The sequence below is a fragment of the Eublepharis macularius genome, chromosome 5, assembly GCF_028583425.1.
Source record: "Eublepharis macularius isolate TG4126 chromosome 5, MPM_Emac_v1.0, whole genome shotgun sequence".
Classification (NCBI taxonomy): Eukaryota; Metazoa; Chordata; class Lepidosauria; order Squamata; family Eublepharidae; genus Eublepharis; species Eublepharis macularius.
The window spans coordinates 5344156-5369463 of NC_072794.1; the positions used below are offsets into that span (position 1 = coordinate 5344156).

General features: G+C 48.6%; 1 protein-coding gene across 1 annotated transcript in view; it reads right to left on the reverse strand.

Moving 5' to 3' along the window:
* Positions 1-25308, reverse strand: part of ABCA7 (ATP binding cassette subfamily A member 7) — an 81146-nt gene that overhangs the window by 18308 nt on the left and 37530 nt on the right. The window contains exons 21-35 of the mRNA XM_054979598.1: positions 18630-18767; positions 17910-18130; positions 16663-16735; positions 15213-15415; positions 14522-14564; positions 12079-12180; positions 8140-8294; positions 7899-8023; positions 7411-7496; positions 6792-7030; positions 6527-6621; positions 5072-5104; positions 3953-4058; positions 2687-2761; positions 43-212 (exon numbers count right to left, since the gene is read on the reverse strand). Coding sequence (XP_054835573.1) covers positions 43-212; positions 2687-2761; positions 3953-4058; positions 5072-5104; positions 6527-6621; positions 6792-7030; positions 7411-7496; positions 7899-8023; positions 8140-8294; positions 12079-12180; positions 14522-14564; positions 15213-15415; positions 16663-16735; positions 17910-18130; positions 18630-18767 — 1864 coding nt within the window. The remainder of the gene's footprint in view (positions 1-42; positions 213-2686; positions 2762-3952; positions 4059-5071; positions 5105-6526; positions 6622-6791; positions 7031-7410; positions 7497-7898; positions 8024-8139; positions 8295-12078; positions 12181-14521; positions 14565-15212; positions 15416-16662; positions 16736-17909; positions 18131-18629; positions 18768-25308) is intronic.

Sequence of the window (25308 nt, forward strand, 5' to 3'; positions counted from 1 at the left end):
CAGAGAGACAACGAAGATCATACACAGATAGGAAGTACTAACAGGGCTGCCTCCGAGAGTTGTTCTTTGGTCATGTTGAGTGGGTGGTTAACAGTTGTGATGCTGTAGCGTGAATGGTCCGTGCCCGCTGGCAGGCTGGCCCGGAGGAGGCCGTTGTTCACCAAATTGACAAAAGATACCATGGCATGCCACCCCTTGTTGTTGAACCAGACCTGGGATAGAAACATGACAAAATAGCACTGCATTTTGCAAGGCCATACACTAGGACTATGAACAACCCACAAGGCCAGATATAGGAAATCATCTGCCAGGCATAACCCTATTCCCATGCTAGAAACCCACCTCTTCCCATAATCTGGCATTACCCCGATGCACCCAGAGCCCCTGTAAATAGCCCAAGTGGCATGGGCCAACGATCCACCCAGTCCTTCATTCTGTCATCATTGGTGGCCAATCAAATGTTTTGGGAAGCTCAGGAGGAAGGTGGGGCATGCCTCCATTTCCGCCTTTAGCTGCCTCTATTAAGCCCTTCATTGACAGGCCTTTTCTCCTCCATAAACTGTCTCCATTTTAAAACCATCGAAACCAGTGGCCACAAGTTCATTTAGCCTCAACATAAAGAAGTTGTTGCTTTTGTGTGAACTGCGGCTACTGCCCATCTGCTTAACTGGGCGCCTGCAATATTAAGGATGCAGACGATCAAGGTTCTCTCTATCCACTTTCTCCACCACATGCACCATTTTTATACACTTCTATGATGTCTCCCCTTAGTCATATTTTCTCTGAAGACCCCCCAAATTCTTTAGGTTTTCTCCATAATGAAAGCCCTTCAACCTCTGGGTCACCCTTTTCTGCACTTTTTCCAGATCAGGAGGGGAGCCGTGTTGGTCAGTACTAGCAGAACAAAATTTGAGTCCGGTAGTGTCTTATAAGTCCAGCACCATTTTGCAGGGCATGAGCTTTTGCGAGTCAAAGTGTCTGACAAAGCAAGTCTTGACTCATGAAAGCTATACCCTGTAAACTTTTGTTGGTCTTTAAAGTGCTATTGGACTTGACTTTTCTCCACCTCTACTGTACCCTTTTAGAGACAAGGCAATTGGCATTGTACCCACATGTCCAAACAGCTGCACCAGAGATTTGTTCAAGGGTAGAGATGGGCACAAACTGGGAAAATGGCAGTTTGTTGCAGTTCGTGGTTCATCATGTTTCACAAACCACAAACCGGCATGAAATTGCCCAGTTTGCAAACCAGTTCGTTTGGTTCATGAATACGTCATTTCCAGGGCAGCAGAAGGTCTGCAGAAATCCATCCCCCCCCTCCGCCCCATTGACTAGGATACTAATTGATCAGCACCAGGCTGTCTGCAGTGACAAACCGAAAAATGAACCAAACGAACCAGCCTAAAAATCGTTGCAGTTCGTCAGAAATACTGGCCGTTTTCACACGGCCAAATATAGCGCAAATTTTGCAGAATGAATCGCTTATCTTGTTCACCACTCTGGGTGACGCTCTAATCTGTCTAGAAAAGCGGTATATAAGTACAGTTGTTGTTATTATTACCTGTGATCTGCCTCGTTGCACCTCATCACGCTTCTGGCAGTTCACACTTGCTTCAGAAATTGCGTGACAGTGGGTGGTACATGTTCACGTCACAGTTGACGTCAGGGCCGTACTGCCCACTTTCTCCTCCTTTTTTTAAAAAAAAGTAACGAAGATTTGCGCTGTTTCACAAATTCATTAGGCAGGATCTGAGCTGGCCGGTGGCTCTCCCCTACCTGGCGACCTTCCCCTTTCCCCGCCAGCGCAGCCTGCCCAGCTCCATGGGGAGCTCTCCTGGCAGCCGCATGGACAGCATGGAGCAGAGCGGGCTGCACTGGTGGTGGCGGGGGAGAGCCTCCGGCCAGCCTGCCTGCTGCAGCTATCGGGGGCGGGAAGGGAGCAGGCAGAGGTCTCCAGGAAGCACTGCAGTGTGGAAGGACAAGAGTGCTCAGAACCTGTCTAATGAATTTGCAAAAAGCGCAAATCTTGGTTACTTTTGTTTGTTCAGAGAAACAGTGCAATAGCACAATTGGTTTCTCTTTTTTTAAAAAAAAGGGGGGACAGTCCCTATGACCACCCAGAGAAACTCTCAAGAACAGAGAGGTTCTCTTTCTCTTAGTGCATAAATCACATCATTTATTGATCACATGCTTAACGTGACTGGCAGCCCCAGTAGAAACATCACAATTGCGCCAATCTCTTCCTTTTTAAAAAAAAAATTGGTCTGGACTGCCCACTGGCACAGACTGGAAAAGGAAAAGAGGGGGAAAGGGGGATGGGCTCAGTGGGGAGGCATTTCCCAACTGGTGAAGCGTTCCCAATAGTTCCAAATTGTCTCCAGTTGTTTCCAGGAACCACTTAAAAAGCATCATTAAGTGGAATAAACGGAAGTCCACAATTGCAGGATTATACAGGTATGCACGGGGTTTAGAAAAGTGATAGTATGCGTGAGTTTTGCACTACACTAAGGCTGTGTGAAAACGGCCACCCTCTGACGAACCACCAGCTTGCAAACCACGAACCAGCCCAGTTTGTGACAAACTTCAGTCCGTATTTCGTTTTGTGCCCAGCTCTAATCAAGAGCCTTCCAATACTGGCCCATTTTATTTCCAACCCCTTTCCTAATAACTCTAAACAAGAACAAACCTTCACATTCTCAGATGATTCTAGTCCATCAATGAAACTACTAAGGTTACTCAACAGCCTGTCCAGAGAACTCCCCTGTGGATTAAAAATATCAGGAAATAACTGGGTGAGGACTAGAAGCTTGAGTGCTTCGTTTTCAAAGTCTACAAGAAAAAAATAAGGAAGCACGAAGGAGCAGAAGGCTAAAAACTGGTTGCAATTTCTTTCCATACCACCCCACCCCTCAATAGTGGCCAAGTTGTTATAACATCAAAGAACATTCACAAATATTTTCTCATTCTATGGCAGGGAAGGGTGACTCATCAAGTCACGGAAAAACTTAAGACAGACATTGTTAGGGAAACAGAGGAGCAGCAGGGGGAGAGGGGACTCATAACAATGCAGAGTGCATGGGAGGAACATATATAAGCAATTCTGGCAGCTGGCAGCATATGACAGGGATCCCCAACGTGGTGCCTACCAGCTCCTTTCCTGGCACTTGCCATGGATTTTAAGAAAGTGGGCAGGGCCAGATGGGTCTTTGGCCCAGCAAGGCTTCTGACTGGCCACAGGAGATTTGACTGGCTGTGCAGATTTTGTAAAATGTTACTTTGGCAGCAGCTGCCACCACAGCACAAGGATCTTCACTGTGCAGTTGAAGGTAAGCCGCAGCAGCCATTTTGAGGCTGGCTCCACCTCCTGCTGCAGCCATTTTGTGGTTGTACCCACCATGCTGTGACAGAATTCCAAAAGCTCCTGCAGGCTCAAAAAGGATGCTTGCCTACAATATAATTGAAGATCAAAGGAAGTTTTAGGTGCAAAGGATCAGAGGCTGAGGATGAAGGCCTTTTGAACAGACCTGTATCCCTCAGTGTGGGATTTCCACCTTTACCAGAGGCAGTTCCTATATTCTGGCCCCTGCCCTGGAGAACAACCCTCCTGATATTTGCTTTGGGGGACTGCTGTGTTAAAAGTGCCAGTTTTTCAGGGTCAGGGCTTAGTTAAATTGGCAAGCCGAGAACAAACGTCGGTCTTTTTCTAGAACACACGGGCTTCGATGTATGCGCACGGCCACTCATGGTGCCAGGCAGAGCTGATCCATTTCATGCAATGCAGCTGCTGAAGCATATTCCAAAGTGCTGCTAAATGAGCAGAGTGGAATACGGCAGATCTTCCTCGGCCACTCTTCCTATGAGTCCCACTCGAAAGGGTGGTGGATACGCAACCCCGGTGCAAAGACGCTCGCACGGGCTCCTCCTGCCTACCCAGCCCTGAGCCACTCCTCACCTTGATGATGCTGAGAAAGCTACGGATCTTCTTCACAGTGGCATTCACCTCCTCAGGAGCCGGCAGAGCCTGCAAGGGGCGGGCACCTAGAGAGAATCCGCCATACCTTGTAGGAGCAGAGGGAAGAATAGGTTCAAGTTACTGCTTCCCTCACCTTCATACGAGTCCACTCACCTTTGAGAATAAGAAGCCACCTGGAGTGCAGAAACCATCAGAATGAGCTAGTTTGGCTGTCATGGTTTTCTCCATTGGTGGTGGCAGAGAGTGCCTTCAAGTCATAGCTGACGTATGGCAACCCCTGGCAGGGTTTTCATGGCAAGAGGGGTGTGGTTTGCCATTGCCTGCCTCTGCAACCTTGGTCTTTATTGGAGGTCTCCCATCCAATTACTAACCAGGGCTGACCCTGCTTAGCCTCTGAGATCTGACGAGATGAGGCTCCCCTGGGCTATTCAGGTCGGGGGGGGGTTCTCCATTAGGATGTGTTTTAGGAAGGGATCAGCTCATAGATGTGTGCACACACAAACCATTGGATCTGATTCTCTACACACAAGTATTTCATTCCTTTGGCCTTTTTCTCTTCAGATTTCATTTTTTCATGCTTTTGACTCCCCCCCGACAACCCAAAATATTTGAGCACGTATTTTACTTGGCTAATTGTTCTGGCATTTCACACATGTTTGGCTAAATGGACCATACAATTCATTCATCTAACAAAGCCACCTTTAAGCCACTACCTGCACTTCCGTTTTCATCTGTCATGGTGGTGAAAAGATGCATCAAAGGAATCAAGTTAGGCAAAGAAATATGGCAGTACAGACTTTTGAAGGTATCTTTTACCTACTTTAAGGCTAACTCTCACAAGGCAGACACAGTATATGGAAGGGGGATCCAAGATATATGCTGGGTCTTCCAAAAAATGTGCATACCTTGCCTGTTGTCCTCTCCATAGGTGCCCCCCCGTCCCAAAACAAAGCCAAGAGTTAGACTTCCTTGGAGCCTTGCACAAGACCAAAAGCACATAGCCATCAAAACCAGAACACAGCAGGGCAAACATCTTCCACATCCCAAATCACCAGTCTAGAAAAATATTCATTTTAGAAAAAAGAAAAAGTATCTTACCGCTGTTCATTAACCCATTTCTTCGTTCTTAACCTAAAAGGGGTTTTTTGAGAGCAAGAAAAGAAGATAGAAGAGTTATCTAGGGTGTCAAAACAGAACGTGTGCAACAAGACACATGGCAGCACAAGTTCATGGCATGGCAACAGAGAAGAACCATCTATAAACAACATCATAATTAGGACAGTCACCTGATTCAAGAAATCTTAGCCAGTTAACCATGGAACTTTTAATCCACTCCATTCAGTTGCTAGAATTTTACAAATTTTTAAAAAACAAAACAAAGTCATTTGTTCCTAGAGGTTCCTCAAGGGGAGGTTTTCCCCCTTGTGTGAGAGCCAAGCTACAAGTGACGAATTACACTTGCCTGGCAAGTGAACAGACTCACGTGTATTCCTCCCTGTTCACTTGCCATTCACTTGCGCTCCACTCGATCAAGTGGAGAGCAAGTGAATGGCAAGTGAACAGGGAGGAATACACGTGAGTCTGTTCACTTGCCAGGCAAGTGTCTTTCGTCACTTGTAGCTTGGCTCTGAGAGAAAGAGGAATGCCTCTTCAGAAGCCTCATAAACAGGAGCTGAGGTGGCAACCAGTTTCTGAACTGTACCAGTTACAAATACAGCAAAAGCATTGGTGGGTGGGGCTCTCAAAATGTACTTCTTTTCCATCCCCCGTAATACGTTGAGGAGAACACCAGCCTACAACTTTTCCTGGGCATGCTAATTTTCTAGAGGGCATTTTTTTCTCTAGAACAAATGACCATGAGCGCAGCCTGAAGTGGCACAGTCCCAGTATGGGGTTATCACCCGCTCTCCAAGAGGCATTCTTCCATATTGCACACACAGGGAGGAGTGTCACTCCTAAGATGCAAAATAGTAAAGAGTCCAGTAGACTAACCAGGGCTTTTTTTCAGCGGGAACACGGTGGAACGGAGTTCCGGAACCTCTTGAAAATGGTCACATGGCCGGTGGCCCCGCCCCCTGATCTCCAGACAGAGGGAAGTTTAGATTGCCCTCCGCGCCACATGGTGCAGAGGGCAATCTAAACTCCCCTCTGTCTGGAGATCAGGGGGGCGGAGCCACCGGCCATGTGACCATTTTCACCAAGGGCAATTTAAAAAACTCCTCCCTCGTTCCAGCTGACCCAAAGTGACGTCATTGTGCTGTCCTGAGTTCCACCACCTCTTTCCCCAGAAAAAGCCCTGAGACTAACCAACTTTATTGTAGCGTAAGCTTTCAAGAACCACCGCTCTCTTCATCAGATGCACACCAGGGGTGTTTTTCTTTAAGTACTCATCATTAAAATACAAAATACAATATTTTGAAACTCTGCTGCCCAGTTACTGGGCGAGGCTCTTATTAATGGACTGGTGTATTTTTAAAGCAATTCATGTACAAAATGTTGCCATCCTAATCACAGCTCGCAGGCCTCAGACTGGGGGAGGGGGGGCAGGCTCACCCTTTGTGAATGATTCTACTATACGTTTTCACCAGGTAATCAGAAATGTTTCTCCCAGTGAGGTTCTGAAGGACGTCACCGGAGTCACTCAGCATCTGGAATGGGGAGGCACCATCATCACCAAGGGGGAGGACAGACCACCACCACCACAGCCGAGGCAGGCAGTGCCGGATGGCAGAGGCTCCGAAGGCCTTGGCTGAAGTGCCCATGCCCCCCCTCCCCATCTACACTGATTTACAAAGCAGAGGGAAAGCTCATGGCTTACCTGAGGCGGCGGCAGCCCTCCTGCTGCTTCAGGGCAGTCGGGGAGCATCTTTCGAGCCGCCTGGGTGCTGCACTCGCATCCCGGAGATGGGTTTGCCAGAGACCAGTTGCCTTTCTCAAAAATTTCCACCAGAGATCGAGGCACTTCCGGCACCACAAAGTTCTGAGACTGTGAGGCCAGCGGCGTGCATGGCTGCTTCCTGACACCCTCAAGGCAAGTGGGCGGAGGGAGAACATGGCCTTTGGTCAGGATTGGGGGGGGCACCATCATCAATATAACACAGAATAAAAGGTACACACATTGATTTGCCATTAGAGATAAGAAAGGGGCCCCCTGGGTACTAGATCAAAAACCCAAAGAGGCTGGTGGCTGTATCCCCGCTTGACTCACTATTATAGCCTCCTCCTAGGGACAGGACATTCTACTGCCTCTTGGCCTCAGGTATGACTGGCTCATCTGATGACTCCAAATGCAGCCATGTATAGAATTCCCCACACTCTGAGGCAGCCGACTACACGTCTTGGCCTGAGGCGTTGCTCTGAGCTTGCCTCCAATACGAATTCAGAAACATGCCTTGGCAGTTCAGGAACACTCAGGGGTACTCACAGCTCTGAGGTGCCTCTCTCGCACTTGGTGCCAAAGCCGAGGTCATCCAGAAGGGCTTCCAGGAGCCGGGCAGAGTCTGCATCCCCTGGGGAGTCATCACTGGATGCGTGGGGTGGGGGGGGAGAACAACCAGAGGCTTATAGTGGTTAGGGTGTTGGATTAGGAGCAGGGAGATCCGTGTTCATAACCCCGCCCCCCCCCCCCAGCTACAATGGTCTCTCTCAGCCTAATCTAACTCACAGGGGTGTTGTGAGCATCAAACAGAAGTGGGGAGAACCGTGGATGCCATGGGGAGCTCCTTGGAGGGAAGACAGGGTAAAAATGGGTCAGATGGATGCAGGGTGCAGATAGGTTTGACAGACGGAACATTTTCTGACTGGCACAGAGCTCCTTCCTGGGACCCCCAAGAATCCTGAGGCACATCAAACTCCCAGCTCGGCTGCCTCCCATCACCAGCCAGCCGGCTGCCCACCCCTCTGCAGACAGAGAGCAAAGGCGTACCTGAAAAAGAGAGTTTGTGGCCTGTACATCCAGGGTGTGAGGGGCAACGGGGAGTACCTTCCAAAGGGGGGAGTGATCAGGCTGAACAGCAGGGCAACGCAGACAAATACAGCAGGAAGTACAATCTGGAAGAAGAAGAACCCAGAGAGGTTCAGGCCGAGGCAGCCACCAAGGCCTCCCTCCAACTTATCTAACCCACCCCACCCCCCAATTGTTTGGGCAGAGAAAAGGGACATTATACTTGTGCAAAGAATCCTCTGGTGCTACGCCGGGCATACAGGAACCTCTTGGTGAAGAGGGCACGTAGTTGCTGGTACGTCAGTTCCCAGCCCGTCAAGCGATAGGAATCTTGGGCACCCACACCTCGCAAGAGATCCGTCTCTTTTGGTTCATTGGCTGGTGAAAGGAATAGCAAGTGCTACAGCCGTCTGGGGCTTTCCCAGCTCTGTTTGGCTCACAAAGGAATCTGCCCCCTTTAACTATGTTTTCTCTCCACAATCACCACCACCACCTGCTATTCTTTTCTGAAGGCTTCATTTTGTAACTTCAGAATGCAACCGGGAGTGGTTTCTGAATGGAAACCCTTCCCTTCCTCTCCTACACCCTGCAAATACTACCCCTGTGCTTTTACGGCTTGTCATGCCACCATGAGGACCAGAACCTGGATTTCAAAATCAAAGGAGGAAAGCTGAGCTGGCAAAACCACAGAGAACCTTCAACCAACTCTCTGTTTCAACCAATTAGCAGAGTAGAAAGACCAGCTCAGGTGCCATTGGCCAGAACACTGATTGTGTCACAAAATGTCATGCGAACTGGAATGCACTCCCCCTTCTTCCAGTGTAGCATGAACCAACGAATGGGATAGGGAATCAAACATTCAGCACTCCCACTTCCCTTGGGGCCTTCAAAAACCAAAATAGTGGTCAAAATCTTGTGAGACTTTAAAAAGCCCTGTAGAGCCTGCAAAGCTTTCTTGATGTACTCTCTTTAAAAATGGCGCAACGAGCCATGCACACCCAACAGGGCCTTTGAAATGCTTGCAAGGCTCCCTCTTCCTGTAGGAGTTTGGTCATGTCCTCCAGCCCCCAGATGACAGGTTGACAGTGGCCGCAGCCTCTGGTGCTAAAAGATCTTGAGCTGCCACTGGGTCCTGACACCTGGGATGCTGGGAAGAGAAACAGATTCCTCCACCCTATGGGTGGAACCTGGCTGCCACCTCCGTTCCTTTTCTGAATCCCTAACCGCAACCAGCAACTAGTCATTGGAGGAAGGGACTCCAAGTCAAGGACTAGGACTTGTGCATTGGATTGCTCCTTGCTTCTCTTAGCGACACATTCTGGGAAGAAAGGTAGCAGCAATGAGAGCTCAGATCAGCAAGACCAAGAGCCAAGCTACAAGTGACACCTGACTACACATCTTGCAGCTGTAATGGAGAGCCAAGCTGTAAAACCAGACGCCTACATTTCCCATCAAAACTTGAGGGAAGCTGACAAGTGTCCAACCTGTGTAAGACGTCACTTGTAGCTTGGCTCTAAGATTCTTCCTCCAAGCATGCCAGAGAACTCTCTCCCTCTTACTACGCTGGCTCTTAAGTTTTGAAATCATTTCTGCAGCCCCGTAGGCAAAGCACTCTGATTCTGCTGGGGGCACAAAAGATCATCCCATTCCAAATTGTTTACCTTTCTTGCATCCTTTGACTTAGCAAAAAGATGGAGGGAAGGAGAAAGAAAGAGAAGAGAAGTTAGGATAGAATAAGTCCTGCTTGGCTTCACTGCTGCCCAGATGGGCCTCCTCACCTGCCTACATCCTCTGCAGACTTCCAAACTTTTCACTCAGAAAAACAGACTCTGATAAACAACACACAATTTATCCTCTGACTCAGTTCAGACAGCACGCAAATCGCAACACCAGAGCTGGCAAAAAACAGAGGAGGGGGTCTCCTCTGATCACCCCAAAAGGTGATGGGACTTACATAGACAAAAGCCACATGTGATGACAACTGTAGTAAGCAGGACAATTGCATGAGACTGAGCAAAACTGCCATCACTCTGGTCTCACGTGGTGTGTGAATGCAGCCACCCTGGTTTAGTCCTGGCTTGTTCTCCAGCATCAGACTCAGTGGCTACTGAACGAAGGCGGGGAAACTCACATTTGTTTTGTATTGAAGCCAGGGTCAAAGGGACCATGTGCAAACTGAATCCTGTCTTCAAAACTAAGTGCCATTGGAATAAATGATGGGTTTTGCGTGTCTGAATCAAGCCTAAAGGAAGAGTCATGTGGTGACTTAAAAAAATAACGTATTTATTGCAGGGTAAGCCTTCAATAGTTCGCTTTACTCAGAGAAGTGCATTCCCAGCCAGTAAGATTTTTCTTCAGAAGGAAAAAGGAAGGGTGAATGGGAACAGTGAATTCAAATGCCTGGTTGTAGCATTTTATAATAGAAATGTTAACGAAACAATACAAATGTTTCTAAAGAAGGCATGGAATTTGGACAATGACTAGCCAAAGAGAAACGGGACTGCTACCGTATACAGAGTCATATCACTGTTCTATCTAGCTCTCTGGCTCTTCTTTATGTAAAATAGCATTCATGCACAGCTATATCCACACATGGTAAGGAAACCCATGGCTTTTCAGATTTTCAGAGCCAGCAGCATCCTGAGACTGACTTTTGCGTAGCAATCCTTTGTGTTATACAGGGATTTGTTACAGGGCATGTGTTATACAGGGATTTACTGCAGAAGGAAGCCTACTGGATCCTTACGTTGAAAACTTTACGACCAATGGGGCTTAATAATGATTTGTCTTTAAGTTCAAAAAGAGTCCAGTAGCACCTTTAAGACTAACCAATTTTATATTAGCATAAGCTTTCGAGAATCAAGTTCTCTTCGTCAGATGCCTGATACAGAGTCTCTGTATCAGGCATCTGACGAAGAGAACTTGATTCTCGAAAGCTTATGCTAAAATAAAATTGGTTAGTCTTAAAGGTGCTACTGGACTCTTTTTGATTTTGCTACCACAGACTAACACGGCTAACTTCTCTTGTCTTTAAGTTGTTTCCTTTGATGTGTAATTTGAGCGTCCCTTTAAGACCAACTCAAGCCGTTGGGGGCAGCCTACTATAAACGCTTAGTTACTTAATGCAATGGCGTGCTTCAGAAGATACAGCTGTTCAGGTCCGGGAGTGAATAATTGTTACAGCGTTTAAGGGTTACCACACAGGTTTGTTGTTGATATTTGCTGATAATTGTATACTATGATGAATTTGTATAAACTGAATGTCATGTAAAATTGTATGTTGTATGTTATGTAAGATGTTTGTTTTGCAGCATTGGCTTGGCCACGCCCCTGAGGAAGAATCTGCACGAAATCTGAGCTTTTCAGCCGGCCCCAGATCAGGCGTGCAGCCATGGGTTTCCTTACCATGTGTGGATATAGCTGTGCATGAATGCTATTTTACATAAAGAAGACACAGGACACATTTCTTTTGGACTTTGGTATTTTCCTGGACTACTACTTGGATATAAGTGATTTCCAGTTCATGGAGGAATTATTGTATATATTGTATAATTTGTAATTGGTCATCCTATTGATTGGTACATTTACATAAGAAATACGTATGGCCCTTCGGGCACTTATAATAGAGTTGTTTATTGGGTTGTTTATTGGTTGTAATTGTTGTTTCTTCCCGTGAGGGTTCTCTTTAGGTTCACTGTTACAAGTGCCATTGTTTTGTTGTTCACCTCTAGTTGTAAGCATGCTACTTTTGTGATTAGAATGCAAAAATCACACCAAGCCTTATAAGAAAAGCTATTACCAAATAAAGGCCGTTTCTGCACGGCTTACCTCAACCCGGAACGCTGCGCAACGTTGCACAGTGTTCCGGGTTGAGGTAAGCAGTGCGGAAACGGCCAAAGCCTCAAAGCAAAAGGTTGGCTTAAAAAGGTCATAGCCCCACCTGATACATTTACATGGGAGAGGACCAAGAGGAGGCTGTCGTTGCTGCCTAGTCCGGGGATGAACAGGATGGATCCCACAAGAAGCCGCTTGTGTTGAAAGGCAGCTTGCTGGATCAACTGCTGCTGCCATCTCTCCGCCCCCCAGCCGTCCCATTTGAGGCTTGAGCCCCTGAGCATGCAAAGCAAAATGCAACAACCCAACAGCTCCCAACCTGGTTTACCTGGATCAGAATCTGCCATCTCTGTCTCCTCGCTTAGGGTCCTGAGGGTACAAACAGAGGCCGGCGTGGACGTGTGGAGACTCTCTGGGGTCTCTGCTACACCTACATAGAGGAGGCAGCAGAAGATGCATTGCCAATTTGGCGGAAGAGCTGGTGGTGCACATTAGAGTGCCAGTGTGGCGAACAGCAGAAGATCAAAAGAAATCGACTGGTGGAAGCCAGGCTGGGTCATGGTGGAACTCCTTGAGTTCAGAAGGCACAGGGGACCCCAGGGCGCTCTCTCAGTGGGAGTCCAGCCTTCCCCTGCTCCCATTCCCATCACTACAGCAGCTCCCTTCTAGTTAAATTGGAAATAAAAAAGCAAGCACAAATCATTTAACATTTGAAAGTAAGAAGGTGCCAGCCCAGCTCTCTTTGCTTCTGTGTTCCTTGCCTATAAAGTGCTCTGAGTCCATAATGGGCTGAAATTTAATCCTGACAAGATGGAGGTTCTCTGGGCTAGCAGAAAGTCTGACCAGCGATGTGAGATCTCCCCTGACTTGGATGGGTTTACACTCCCCACTGAAAAACCAGGTTTGCAGCTTAGGAGTACGGGTTGACAGCAGTCACCTTAGAAAACCAGGTGGCTGTGATGACTCAGAGTGCAGTTGCCCAGCTTTGTTTGGTGTGTCAGCTGCGTCTGTTCCTGCCACAGTCAGATCCTGCCACAGTGATCCATGCCTTAGTTATACCTTAGACTGGGCTACTGAAATGCACTCTACTTGGGACTACCCTTGAAGACCATTTAGGAGCTGTAGCTAGTGCAGAATGCTGCAGCTAGACTGCTGATTGGGCCAGCTATCAGGAGCATGTGACCCCAATATTACAGCAATTGCACTGGCTACTAATCCACTCCCAAGCAAAGTTCAAGGTGCTGGGTTGGGACTGGGATACGTGAAAGACCATCTTCTTCCATACAGTCCTGCCTGGGAATTAAGATCACAGGGAGAGGCCTTCCTGATTGTCCCATCATCTAAAGAAACTCACTTGGTGGATGTATGAGAGAGGGCCTTTTTGGTGGCAGCCCCACAACTGTGGAACAATCTCACCAGGAAGGTGCAAATGTCCCGTCCCCCCCAGCTCCAGGAGGCAGCTAAAGGCTTGTTTTATTTAGGACAGTGTTTTATATGTATTCTAACTGGGGTTTTTTACTTGTTTTTAACTATTGTTTTTGATTTTACATTGTAAGCCGCCTTGAGCACCTTTGGAGGAAAGGTGGCTGATAAATATTTTAAATAGATAAATAAAATGGATGCAGTAACTGGAAGTCTGGGACCGTGTCTTTGTGTGATGTTGGATTCTCCATCTTGTAATTTGTATTCAGAGAGGCAGATACCCCGGGGTCTAATAAATGTCATGCAACTGGTGAATGTGACAGTTCTTGGGGAGTGAGCCAGTTTGGAGGTTGCTCCAGCTGGCAGACCCCAAACCTCTGGCAAAAAAGGCCAAAACACGATCTTCTCAAACCTTTTCACGTCTGTCCATTTTTGGTGTAAAGTGCTGGATTTGGGTTGGGAAGGTTGTGTTGGACCTGGGATCGAATTTCCACTGTGTTTACTAGGTGAGACTTTGAACCAGTCTCTTTCCTCCCTTCTCCGTCTCACCAACCTCACAAGGTGGTTATGTGCATAAAACAGAGGATGTGAGAACCACATATACCTCCCAGAGTTCCTCAGAAGAAGACCAGGATAAAGACAGAATGGACAACACATAACAGGTGTATTGATTACTTTAGCTCATCCCCGGTACTGCTCACGTGCACCCAAACTCAGGCCTTTTTTTAGAGCAATCCCTTTTTCCAGACCTTTGCACTGGCTGAAGAGGGAAGCTGTTTCACACACAGATTTAAAAGTGGTCAAAGGCATTAATTGATGAATCAACAAAAGGGTGATTATTTTTAAAACTGTGATTTAAGAGCACCCTTGGCTTCTTCGGGTGACGTTAAAAATTCTTTTTGTTTCCAACAGTGAAAAAAGGCTTCCATTCACAGTAAAGAGTTTCACTCCTCCTACACTGTTTTTACTCTTACAGGAATAATCCCTTTGGGAATATGCAAACCCATTTGAGTTTTACCATTCTTCTCCCACTCTCCCTCCTGTAAGATCCTCCAGATGGTATACAGAATGGATTATTCCATATTAGCCTCACATAAACAGCCAGCTTTCTGTAGTAATGTTGAGAGAAAATGCTTTGCAAATTAGCTTTTCTGCCAAGTGGGGTTTCGAATCCAGGTCTCCCCGATTAAAGACCAAAACTTAGGGGGTTCTCAGAGGAGGTAACGGGGCTCATGAGAGAAAAACAGGGTTGGTGGGGGGTGATGGTTAGAAGACCATTTTGAAAGACCTCTGAGTTACCACCTTCAATTCTAGCTCTAGGAACTACCGCTAGGCATGCTGGAAGTTACCGTCTGTGTCCACACCAGTGTCCTCTGCCACCTTCAAGAAGATCTGGAGAGCGGGGAGAAATAAAACAAAGCTTGGAACAGTGCCCATGTCTGTGGTCAGTCTTCAGCTTCCTCTACCCTGTCCTAAGTGACCTTCCACTAGGTGGGGGACGGGGAAATTGTCCTCTGTACTTTGATACCTTCTGATAGCTCACTGGAACATGCTTCCTGCTCTGAACTGCCTTTGCAGGAGCACAGCTGGCAGCAGGGAAACTTTGGGGCAAAGGGAGGGCTGCATTACTCCTTCTCTCCCCAACACTTCCCTCTGTAACTCTCTCATACCACTGCTTTCCCAGCCCAAGTTCTGGACTTGATTTTTCCACCACAAAGACAGATTGCTGATGGCATTCGTTTCTGCGGAAAACTAGCAGGCATCAGTTGCATCGTCTATCAATTCCACAAGCACCCTGTTGCATTTCCAAAATATTCCATTTAGAATATCAATATCCCACTTTTATATTGAAAGCAAATATGGTGATGTTATGAAGGACTGGACTGGCAACAGAGTCTCTCGCGCTGGGCTTTGCCTCTTGCTACATGGGGAACCAGACCCACCAGGTGACCTCTACTGTCCCGTCCCCCCCCCCCACCTTGATATTTCACAGCTTCCGAACTGCTGCAGCTGCTGCAGGCAACCTCTTTTGAAGGATACCTCTTCCAAGCTGGTGTCAGAGATGCCGTAGCTGGAGATGCCAAATTCCCCCAGACGGCTGTCCAGCTCTTGGAATAAGTCCCCAAACATGCCTTCTTTGGCTCCATTGTATGGCAAGATGTAGAGGACCTCCTGGCCAATATCCTCAGCCAGCCGTGAGCCAGGGACAAGTTTCTGGATCAGAGCGGTGAGCTGCGGCTCATCTGTATACAAGCCAGAAAGGGTGTGGGGGGAGGGGGGAGGCTGAGTTCAGACAGCAGGTTAGTGGGCCAGCAGGCATTCCGGGTAGTCCTAAGAATATCCCTGCTGGAACAGACAGAGCATCCTTCTAATGCAGCATCCTGTTTCCAAAAGGGGCCAGCCAAATGCCTTTGGGAAGCCCACAATTACCTCTGTTTCCAGCATTTGATATTCAAAGGTAGACTGCCTCTAGACATGGCGGCTTATTCACTGAGACCACATTCCATTTAGCCATCTACCGTGGCTACTTGCAATTAAAATAGCCAGACCCACCTGGCACTAAGTTTCTCTTGCCCTTCTTTATTTCATTTATTTATTTAAGACATTTACACCCTGCCGTTTTCCACTAAGGAGACACCAACATGGGTTCCAACTTTGTTCTTCCTTTCTCCATTTCGGCCTCACAACCACCAGCCTGAGACAGAGCGACTGGCCCAAGGTTGTCCAACAAGTTTCCAGGGCAGATGGGGAATTCGAACCTGGTTCCCCTCCAATCCTAGTCCAGCATTCTGAGCTAGTGGCCCTGATCATGTTTTGCAATAGACTGAGTACAGGGTTCTTGCCACAGTTCAGCAGTAGAATGCCAGCTTTTCATGCTGAAGATTTTGGGTTCTGCCCCAGCATTTCCAGGTTACGAAAAGGAATTCAGGAATTACCTTTCTGGGCCTGAGACCTTGAAAAGACACTGCCTGGCAGAGTCAACAGTACTGAGGCAGATGGACCAAGGGTCTGGCTTAATGTCAGATAAGCCTTGCAGGATCAGACCAAAGGTCCGTTGCCTTGTTTCCAACTACAAGCAGCCTCAGATGCAACCTGTAGCTGAAAACAGGATGATGGTCCATGTACAGGACCGGGTTTGGGGGGGGGGCAATGGCATCCCACTGCTGGCTGCCTCTGAACACTTTAAATCTACCATGTGCTCCTTTGCCAGGCCACGGGTATCCCATACCGGGCCTACCCTACAGTGCTGCTGTTGGGGCATTTGGGAGACAAAATCTGCATTATATATTCAAGTCAGCAAACATGCAGGAAAGGATATCCTCAGAATTCTCACTGAGGGGGCAACTGGCCTTGTACAAACGAGGCCCTGGATGCAAACCCCCTCCCAACCACCAGCAAACCCATTGCCGTTTCTGGCTGAACTTCAATACTGGTTTCATGCCTGCCTTCTTCTTCGAGGACGCTTCTGGTCCTTGCAAGATCTGCTTACCGAAGGCACTGGATTCGCTGTTCTGTTCGCTCCCCAGCCCGGATTCGCTGCTCCTCTCCGAATTATAGTCAGCCTAAAGAGAAAAAGTGCAGCCTGAACATACATACCAAGGAGACTTCAGTCGTGTGTGTGTCTCACACACACACACACACACACATACACACTCACACACACACACACACACAGCTGGAACGTGGTGGAATGGAGTTCCGGAACCTCTTGAAAATGGACACATGGCTGGTGGCCCCGCCCCCTGATCTCCAGACAGAGGGGAGTTGAGATTGCCCTCCGGAGGGCAATCTCAACTCCCCTCTGTCTGGAGATCAGGGGGCGGGGCCACCAGCCATGTGACCAGTTTCGCCAAGGGTGATTTAAACTTTTAAAAACTCCCCCCTTGTTCCAGCTGACCCAAAGTGACATCATTGGTCCTGGGAGCATGCACGCACTTTGCGCACGCACATGTGGTACCAGGGGCACCACCTCCCACCAAGAGTTGCCCCCTGTGCTGGCAACCCACTGAGTTCCACCACCTCTTTTCTCAGAAAAAAGCCCTGCACATAACTCTAGCCAAAGCTAAAAACACAACCCAAAGATCACAACAAGTTCAGAAACCTTGCTGAGGTTGATCAACTGAGACTGACCAAAATACTGAATGGTCCAGCACCAGAACTTCCCAAAAAAGGCCCTCTGGAATAACCAGCCCTTGCAAAAAGCCAACACACAGCCTTGAGCAGATTGTTCCAAAATAAAAGGGCAGCTATCAAAAAAGCACAATCCTTCATGGATACCAGCCAGGCTTCTTGAAGAGATGGCATTGTTTAAATTGTAGACTGGCAGGCCAGCACACAGGTTTATACCAGGAAACGTAGCGCTTTATGTAGGCAACATGGGACTTGAACCCATATTTCTGAGGATAAAACCCTGCGGTAACAACGGGATCCAAGTGGGTCTCTCAACAGAAGGCTAATATACAGCCTCTGTTCACCTTCCTCCACCCAGTCTTTATCTCAACTGAGGTGATTTCCCCTTCAGCAGCTGAAGGTCCTTTCCTGCTTCCACTCACCCCAACGGACTACTACTACTTGCTCAAGGAAAGAGGCAGAAATCAACGCGGACCGAGGAAAGACGATGGGAGGGCTTCTGTGATCCCCTCCAGCTTTCTCTGCCTCTCTCTGGGGAAGCTTTAAAATTTTTGCATGTAGCAGAGTTCTCAAGATACTGAGCTCTGCGCATCATGGCCAAGTTACCTTTTTACTGGTGGACACAAGGCCATTGGCAGCGCTCACCCTTCTGTGACCCCCACAAGCATCTTGCTTTACCAGCGCCAGGTAGTAGCCCGTGCCCAGTTTCGTCTTGAGGAAGAGAGAGGAGCCACAGCAACACAGCCGCCCCTGTGAGATGATGGCGATGCGATCACTGAGCAGGTCTGCCTCGTCCATGTAGTGGGTGGACAAGATGATGGTGCGGCCTGATAGTAGGAAGGGAGAGAAAAGGACTTGCAAGGAGCTCTGGCTTGCTCGAACAGCTCATGTCCTGCAGGTTGGTCACTTCTGGATAAAAGGCAAACCCATCAGGCAGGGGTCGGTCTTGCCCAGCATCTTGCATCCCACAGTGGCCCTGACAGTCCACAAGCAAGGGATGGATGTCAAAGCCTTCAGCCTGCTGTTGCCTCCAGTAGCTGTTTTTCAAAGCGAGACTGTCTCTGAACATGGAGGCTTTATTTAGCCACCCTGGGTAATAGCCACTGACAGACCTGCCCTCCTCTAATCCCCCTTTAAAGCCATCTGAAATAGCAGTCATCTTGTGGCGGTGAGTTCCACAAGTTAATTATGCACTATGTGGAAAAACTCTTTGCTGGTGCCTGTTTGACCTTGGCTGGCTGCCCATGAATCTTATGGGACAGGGAGAAAAACTTTTCTTTATCCACTTTCTTCCTGCCACACACCCACCCACCAGCAAGCTCTAACCTGCACGATACTTTAACAGCAGCTCCCAGATGCCTCGGCGAGAGTACGGGTCAACACCGGCTGTGGGCTCATCCAGAATCACCACCTTGGAGCCACCCACAAAGGCAATGGCTACAGAGAGCTTCCGTTGCATCCCACCTATCCAGAGAAAATGGAACATATATAGGAAGCTGCTTTATGTTGAGTCAGTCCCGGCAACCATCCAGTTAGATAATGTCTCCTCTGAGTAGCAGCGGCTCTCCAGGTTCCTGGGCACAGAAAGGGCTTTCCTGTTATCTGTTACCCGAGACAGAAGCTGGAATCTGCTGTGCAGTGAGCCAGAGGCCCTCTGGGATAGAAAGGGATTTTCAGATGACAGAGTTACCGGAGACGGCTAAACTGAGAGCCAAGCTTCAAGTGACGCCTTGCACAGGTTGGACACTTGTCAGCTTCCCCCAAGTTTTGATGGGAAATGTAGGTGTCCTGGTTTTACAGCTTGGCTCTCCATTACAGCTGCAAGACCAGGATGCCTACATTTCCCATCATAACTTGAGGGAAGCTGACAAGTGTCCAACCTGTGTAAGGCATCACTTGTAGCTTGGCTCTTACAGCCCTGATCAGAGATAAAACATTGTCTACCTTTATGGTTAACCGGAAACCCCTTATTGACTTTCTGCACGAGATGAGGAAAAATGAACTGATGATTTGTGGCTTTGATTTCTAAGAAGATAAATTTGGGAAAAATATTTTTCTTATATTTCTTTTTCTTTTTTTCTCATTATATTCTTTTTTCTTTACTTTTTACCTCTATTTCTCTGTCCTTTTTATTGGGCTTTTTATCTTATTAATAAAAAAAAAAAATATTTTAAAAAAGAAAGTGATTTTCAGGTAAACCCTCCTCTGAATCTTCCTCCGGGGGGAAAGCAAGGAAGGTTCTGAGTGTCAGGTCCAGTGTATATCTAAACTGTACTGACTCCATTTTCTAATGCTTCTAGTGTTTGAGTGTTTTCTTCCCAGGTGCACCAGTTCCCAGGCAGCATTCCCACCGGAGGAGACTGTTTTGTCTAACACCGTTCCACCAAGCATTGGCCTTGAAGGAGAGCAGCTTCCCAGGACTGAGAGATGTTGTTTTGAGAACTGTGGGGGGAGGCTGATCCAGATGGGTATTGTTACTCTGTACCTTATGCTTGCTCTTCATTGGTAACAATGATCATGTACCATCCTGATTCTACTATTCAGGACAGTGGACTATAATGGACCTTTTCTGCAGTAAAGTTTTCTTTTCCAAACAATGGACTTGTGTTTGCTTCTAAAGGGAACCCTGTAGTGAGTGCCTTATTTAGCCACAGTCTTATGTGCCTTATTTAGCCACAGTTCTGCCCCCCTTAAAATAGATCCCCCCCTGGCTTATATGGGTAGCGAGTATGAAAAGCTTTGGTTAATCTAGGAGCATGAACATGTGCAGAGTTCACCCATTCATCGTAACCAGAATCAAAGTCCTTCCATCTCATGAGGTAAAAAAGCTGATTTCGTTTGAGTTTAGAGTCCAAGATTTGTTGTACCTCATAGTGTATTTGGTCGTCAATCAAAGTTGGAATGGGTGGAGCCTTGACGTGCCATTTGTTGTCGATGGGAGCTCTCTTTAGAAGACTGACATGGAACGTATCATGCACATGGCGCAGGTTCTTGGGCAAAGTTACAGCAACAGTCACTTTATTTATTATCTTGCGCACAGGAAAAGGTCCTAGGAATTTCAGAGCGAGTTTGCGGCTTGTCTGAGCGAGTTTTAGATTTTTTGTGGAAATATACACATGATCTCCGGGTTGTAATTCCCATTCGGCCACACGATGGCAGTCTGCGTATTTTTTGTAATCCAGTTTGGCTTTTTCAAGGTGTTTCTTAATAAGAGTCCATTGCTGCGCCGCCTCCCCCCACCACGAAGATACATCTGGCAATGTAGAGGAATGGAGAGGGGGTGCATCCAACGGGAAGGGATTGAAGTGAGTTCCGTAGACAATTTTGAAGGGGGCCTCCCCCGTTGAAGCGTGTACACTGTTGTTATATGAGAACTCGGCCAGAGGGAGAAGGTCCACCCAATTATCTTGTTGAAAATTGATGTAGCAACGAAGAAACTGTTCTAATATTTGGTTTGTTTTTTCGGATTGCCCGTCGGTTTGTGGGTGGTGGCTTGAACTGATGCCTTGTTCAATATTCAACATTTTCAAAAGCTCCCGCCAGAAGTTGGCAACGAACTGTCCGCCGCGATCCGAAATCACCTTGGACGGAAAAGAATGTAATTTTACGATGTGTTTTAGAAACAAATCTGCCAGTTTTCGAGCGGAGGGTATAGTAGTACAGGGGATAAAATGAGCTTGTTTGGAGAACAGATCTACCACAACTAAAATACAATTATGTCCTTTTGAGATAGGTAGATCAGTGATAAAGTCCATGGATATTACTTCCCAGGGTCTGTTTGGCGTTTCCAATGGTTGCAGGAGACCCGGAGGCTTCCCTTTCCTGGTTTTGGCGCTGAGGCAAACAGGACAGGAACTAACGTATTGGGAAATGTCTTTGCGCATGCCCGGCCACCAGAATTGTCTTTGGATTAGGTGCAAAGTTTTCAGATACCCATAGTGTCCAGCAGTGGGAGCATCATGACAGCGCTGCAAAACTTCCAGTCTGAGGCTGTCTGGGACATAAAACTTGCTCCCGGCTAACCAATCCCCTTGTGGGGATTGGGTCAGTTTGCTTCGCGGAGCCCTATCCCCCTCCTTCTCCACTTCAGTTTTAAGTTTCGATTTCCACTCTTGGTTGGCCGGGAGGGGCTGCTTGGCACGGCTGCGAGTAGTCACCACGCCCCCAAGTTGCGTAGGCGAGAAGACAGTGTCGACAGTCTCCTCCCGTTTGCTCTTATGTTGGGGCATGCGCGATAGGGCGTCTGCCAAAAAGTTAGTTTTGCCCGGGAGATAATTTAGAGTGAAGTTGAATTTGGAAAAGAATTCCGCCCATCGCAATTGCTTGGCATTCAGTCTGCGTGGGCTTCGGAGGGCCTCCAGATTTTTATGATCCGTCCAGACCTCGAAAGGGTATCGCGCCCCCTCCAGCCAATGTCTCCAGTTAGTAAGGGCCGCTTTTACTGCAAAGGCCTCCTTCTCCCACACATTCCAATTCCTTTCCGCCTCCGAAAATTTCCTAGACAAGAAAGCACAAGGCCGCAGCCTACCATCCTCCCCCTTCTGCAGTAAAACCCCCCCTATCGCCGTATCGCTGGCGTCGACCTGTACTATGAAAGGGGATCGTTCGTTGGGGTGGGAGAGGATGGGTTCTGTTACAAATTGCTTTTTTAGACAATCGAAGGCCGTTTGGCAATCGGGGGTCCATTGCAGTTTGGCAGAGGGTTTTTTAGCTTGGTCCCCTTTATCTTTGGTTTTCAGCAAGTCTGTTAAAGGGAGCGTGATTTGGGCGAAATTTGCTATGAAGTCTCTATAGAAGTTGGCAAAACCCAGGAAGGATTGTAGTTCTTTACGGGTGGTGGGTGTCTGCCAGTCCTGGATCGCCTGTATTTTGGCTGGATCCATTTTCAGACCTTCTTGGGAGATACAATACCCGAGGTAAGTGAGTTCGGTTTTATGGAATTCACATTTGGACAGTTTGATGGGTAGCTTATTCTTCATTAGGGTGGCTAAGACGTTTCGTACCGTTTGAATATGTTCTTCCTCGGTGTCCGAGTAAATTAACACATCATCAAGGTACACCACCACCCCTTTGTACAGAAATTCGTGTAGAACTTCGTTTATCATGGACATGAATACAGACGGGGCTCCCGTCAAACCAAAAGGCATAACTAAGTATTCATATTGTCCGAGGGGCGTATTGAAAGCGGTTTTCCACTCATCCCCTGCCTTGATACGAACGTGGAAGTAAGCATCTTTTAGATCTAATTTCGTAAAGATCTTACCTTGGGCCACGACGTTGAGAAGGTCTCGGATGAGCGGTATAGGATAGGCGTTGTTGGTGGACACTGCATTCAAGCCTCGGAAATCTGTGCACAGTCGAAGTCCCCCATCCTTCTTTTTCACGAAGAGGACTGGAGCGGCGTGGGGGCTAGCGGCTGGGCGGATGAACCCTCGTTGGAGGTTGGTGTCAATGAATTTCCGGAGCTCTTCGCGTTCATGGAGACTCATGGGATAAAGTCGTCCTTTGGGCAGTGAGGCTCCGGGTAAAATTTCTACCGCACAGTCCGTTCGTCGGTGCGGGGGTAGAGTATCTGCTTCCTCTTCAGAGAAAGCATTTAGAAAAGGCCAGTACGGTTCGGGTATTTGGTTGACTTCTTCTTGGGTAAGAAGGGCCTTTTCTTTATGAGTTGGATCTTCGCCCCAGTTTTGATTCCAACGGTGATTTTTGCAGTTGGTATGACTGAAGGTAATACATCCTTGTGCCCAGTTTATGTAGGGATTGTGATCACATAGCCATTTGCTGCCTAGAATTAACGGGTACTTGGCAGTAGAGCTGATGACAAAGGACCTCTTTTCCCAATGTTGTCCCATGCCTGTGATCACTGGGATGGTTTCAGTTGTTACAGGATTCATGTTGGTACCATCCATTTGCTCAAAGATTACTGGATTTTGTAGATCCCGAGTTGGTAGGACTAGTCCATTGACTAGAGCAGGGGCGATGATGTCTCTTGAGCAGCCCGAGTCAATAAGAGCTTGCACCCGAATGTGCATCTTCCTCTCTGGGTTGATTAGAGTCACTGGCATGAATAAGATGGACCCAGGCGGCCGGTTCCGGGCAGGGACGGGCTTAGGGCGGATCTGTCGTTTGGGTCCTTTCACGACAGATCCATTTCGTTTCCCGACTGGGGACTTTCTGGATTGGCTTCTGCGGTTGGGGAAGCGGGATCGTATTCCATGACTTCTTCCGCTTCCAGCCCTCTCTCCGAGGCTGGCCTTTGGGAAGCGCCGCGGCCTCTATTTGCTCGTGGTGCTGGAGTCGGGCGTTGGAGCGTAGGAAACGGAGCAAGGGTTGGACGCCGTAATTGGAGCGGAGGTCTTTGCACAGGCCGGTAAGGGCATTGTGCTGCAAAGTGACCAGCCTGTCCGCATTGCAAACACAGCCCTTGTTGCCATCTAGCATCTCTCGCTCCACGGGTGGCGTAGCTAGCTCCCCGTGTTCCCCTCTGTAAGGTCAATGGTCTTCTTTGTCCCGTTTGTTGTTGTTGTTCAACCAAACGGACTTCCAAAATGCGATTCTCTACTTCGCAAACAAGTTGGATCCACCCTAACAACGTGGGGGGATTGTCTTGCATGAGGGCTCTGTCCAAAAGTCTCGGGTTAAGGCCTTGTTTGAACAGAATAATCTTGGTGGACTCCTCACACCTAGGGCACTTGGCTGCTAATTGCCGGAATTTTGTGACATAGTCTCTGGCTGACATGCTGCCTTGTTTGATGGCTTGCAATTCTGTTCGGGCCCGGGTTTCTTCTAAGGGGTCCTCATATTGCGCTCGGATAGCATCCACTAACCCCTGAAGAGTATCGAGTTCTGGGGCCCCAACATTGTATAGTCCTACATACCAATCTGCTGCTTTGCCCTGTAAACGAGATCCAAGATGTTCGATTTGACTGGCCTCACTGCCGAAAAGGTGCCCCCATCGGTTGAAAAACTGTACCACTTGTACTAAGAAAAATCCCAATTTGGAGGGATCCCCATCGAAGGTGGCTTCCAGCTTCACCCAGCCCATCGGGAGTTCTTGTCTCGGAGCAGGCGCTGGGTAAAAGTCCATCGGCAGTCTTAGTTGCGCCTGAGGCACAGGAGGAGGTAACTGGAGTCTCGGTCGGGGCAACGGTGCCGGCTGTACTGGCGGCGGTTGAACCGGCGGTGCCAGCTGGGGTTGGGCTGGCTGTGCGGGCGGAGGTTGGACCGGCGGTGCTGGCGGAGGTTGCCGTGGTTGCGCTGTCGGGGTTGGTCTTGGTTGGGCCGGAGGCTGCAGTGGCGGGCGAGCAGGAGGCGGCAGTCTCGGTCTGGCTGGTAACACGGGAGGCGTTGGCGGTAGCTGTCGAGGTGGAGGAGGTTGGTGTGGTTGAATGGAGATCGGCCGCTGAGGAGGGGGTTGGAGGTGTCGTAGTGGTGCAGGCCGTCCCGGTTGGTTCGGGGGTGGTAAGACGGGCTGGTCCTGGGGCTGCTGCAACGGTATGAGCTGCGGTCGAGGTGAGAGGGGCCGCAGCGGCGAGGGTTGAACAGGTGGAAGGCCGCGCGGGCTTGCCCCTCCGGGCGTTGTTAATCTGGGAAGCAGCGGCTGGCCTCTTGGCGCTGTTAGTCCGTCTCCCGTAGGTTGCCCGACGGGGACAGTGTCTCGCGGTTGACGAGGGGCTCCCTCCTCGGATGGAGCCGCGTGTGCTCCCGCTTGGTCCGGCCGGACCGTTATAGGAGAAGTAAGAGGGGGTATCACCGGTGTATCACTTGGCTTTTCTTCCCCTTCCGTAGGCCTCTCAACGGGAGTCTCGTCTGGCGGCGCATCCCCTCCCTGGTTAGGAGGTTCGGTGGGGGTCTCTCCGGGTGGCTCAACCGGGTCATCCCTTCTCGGTGGAATTTCCTGCTGTGCGGGAAGTTCCTTGGGTTGCTCTCCCGATTCGCCAGGATAGGTGCCCCCTTCGCCGGTAGGTGACGGCCGCTGCTGGACATCCTCCACCGGATAGGAGAT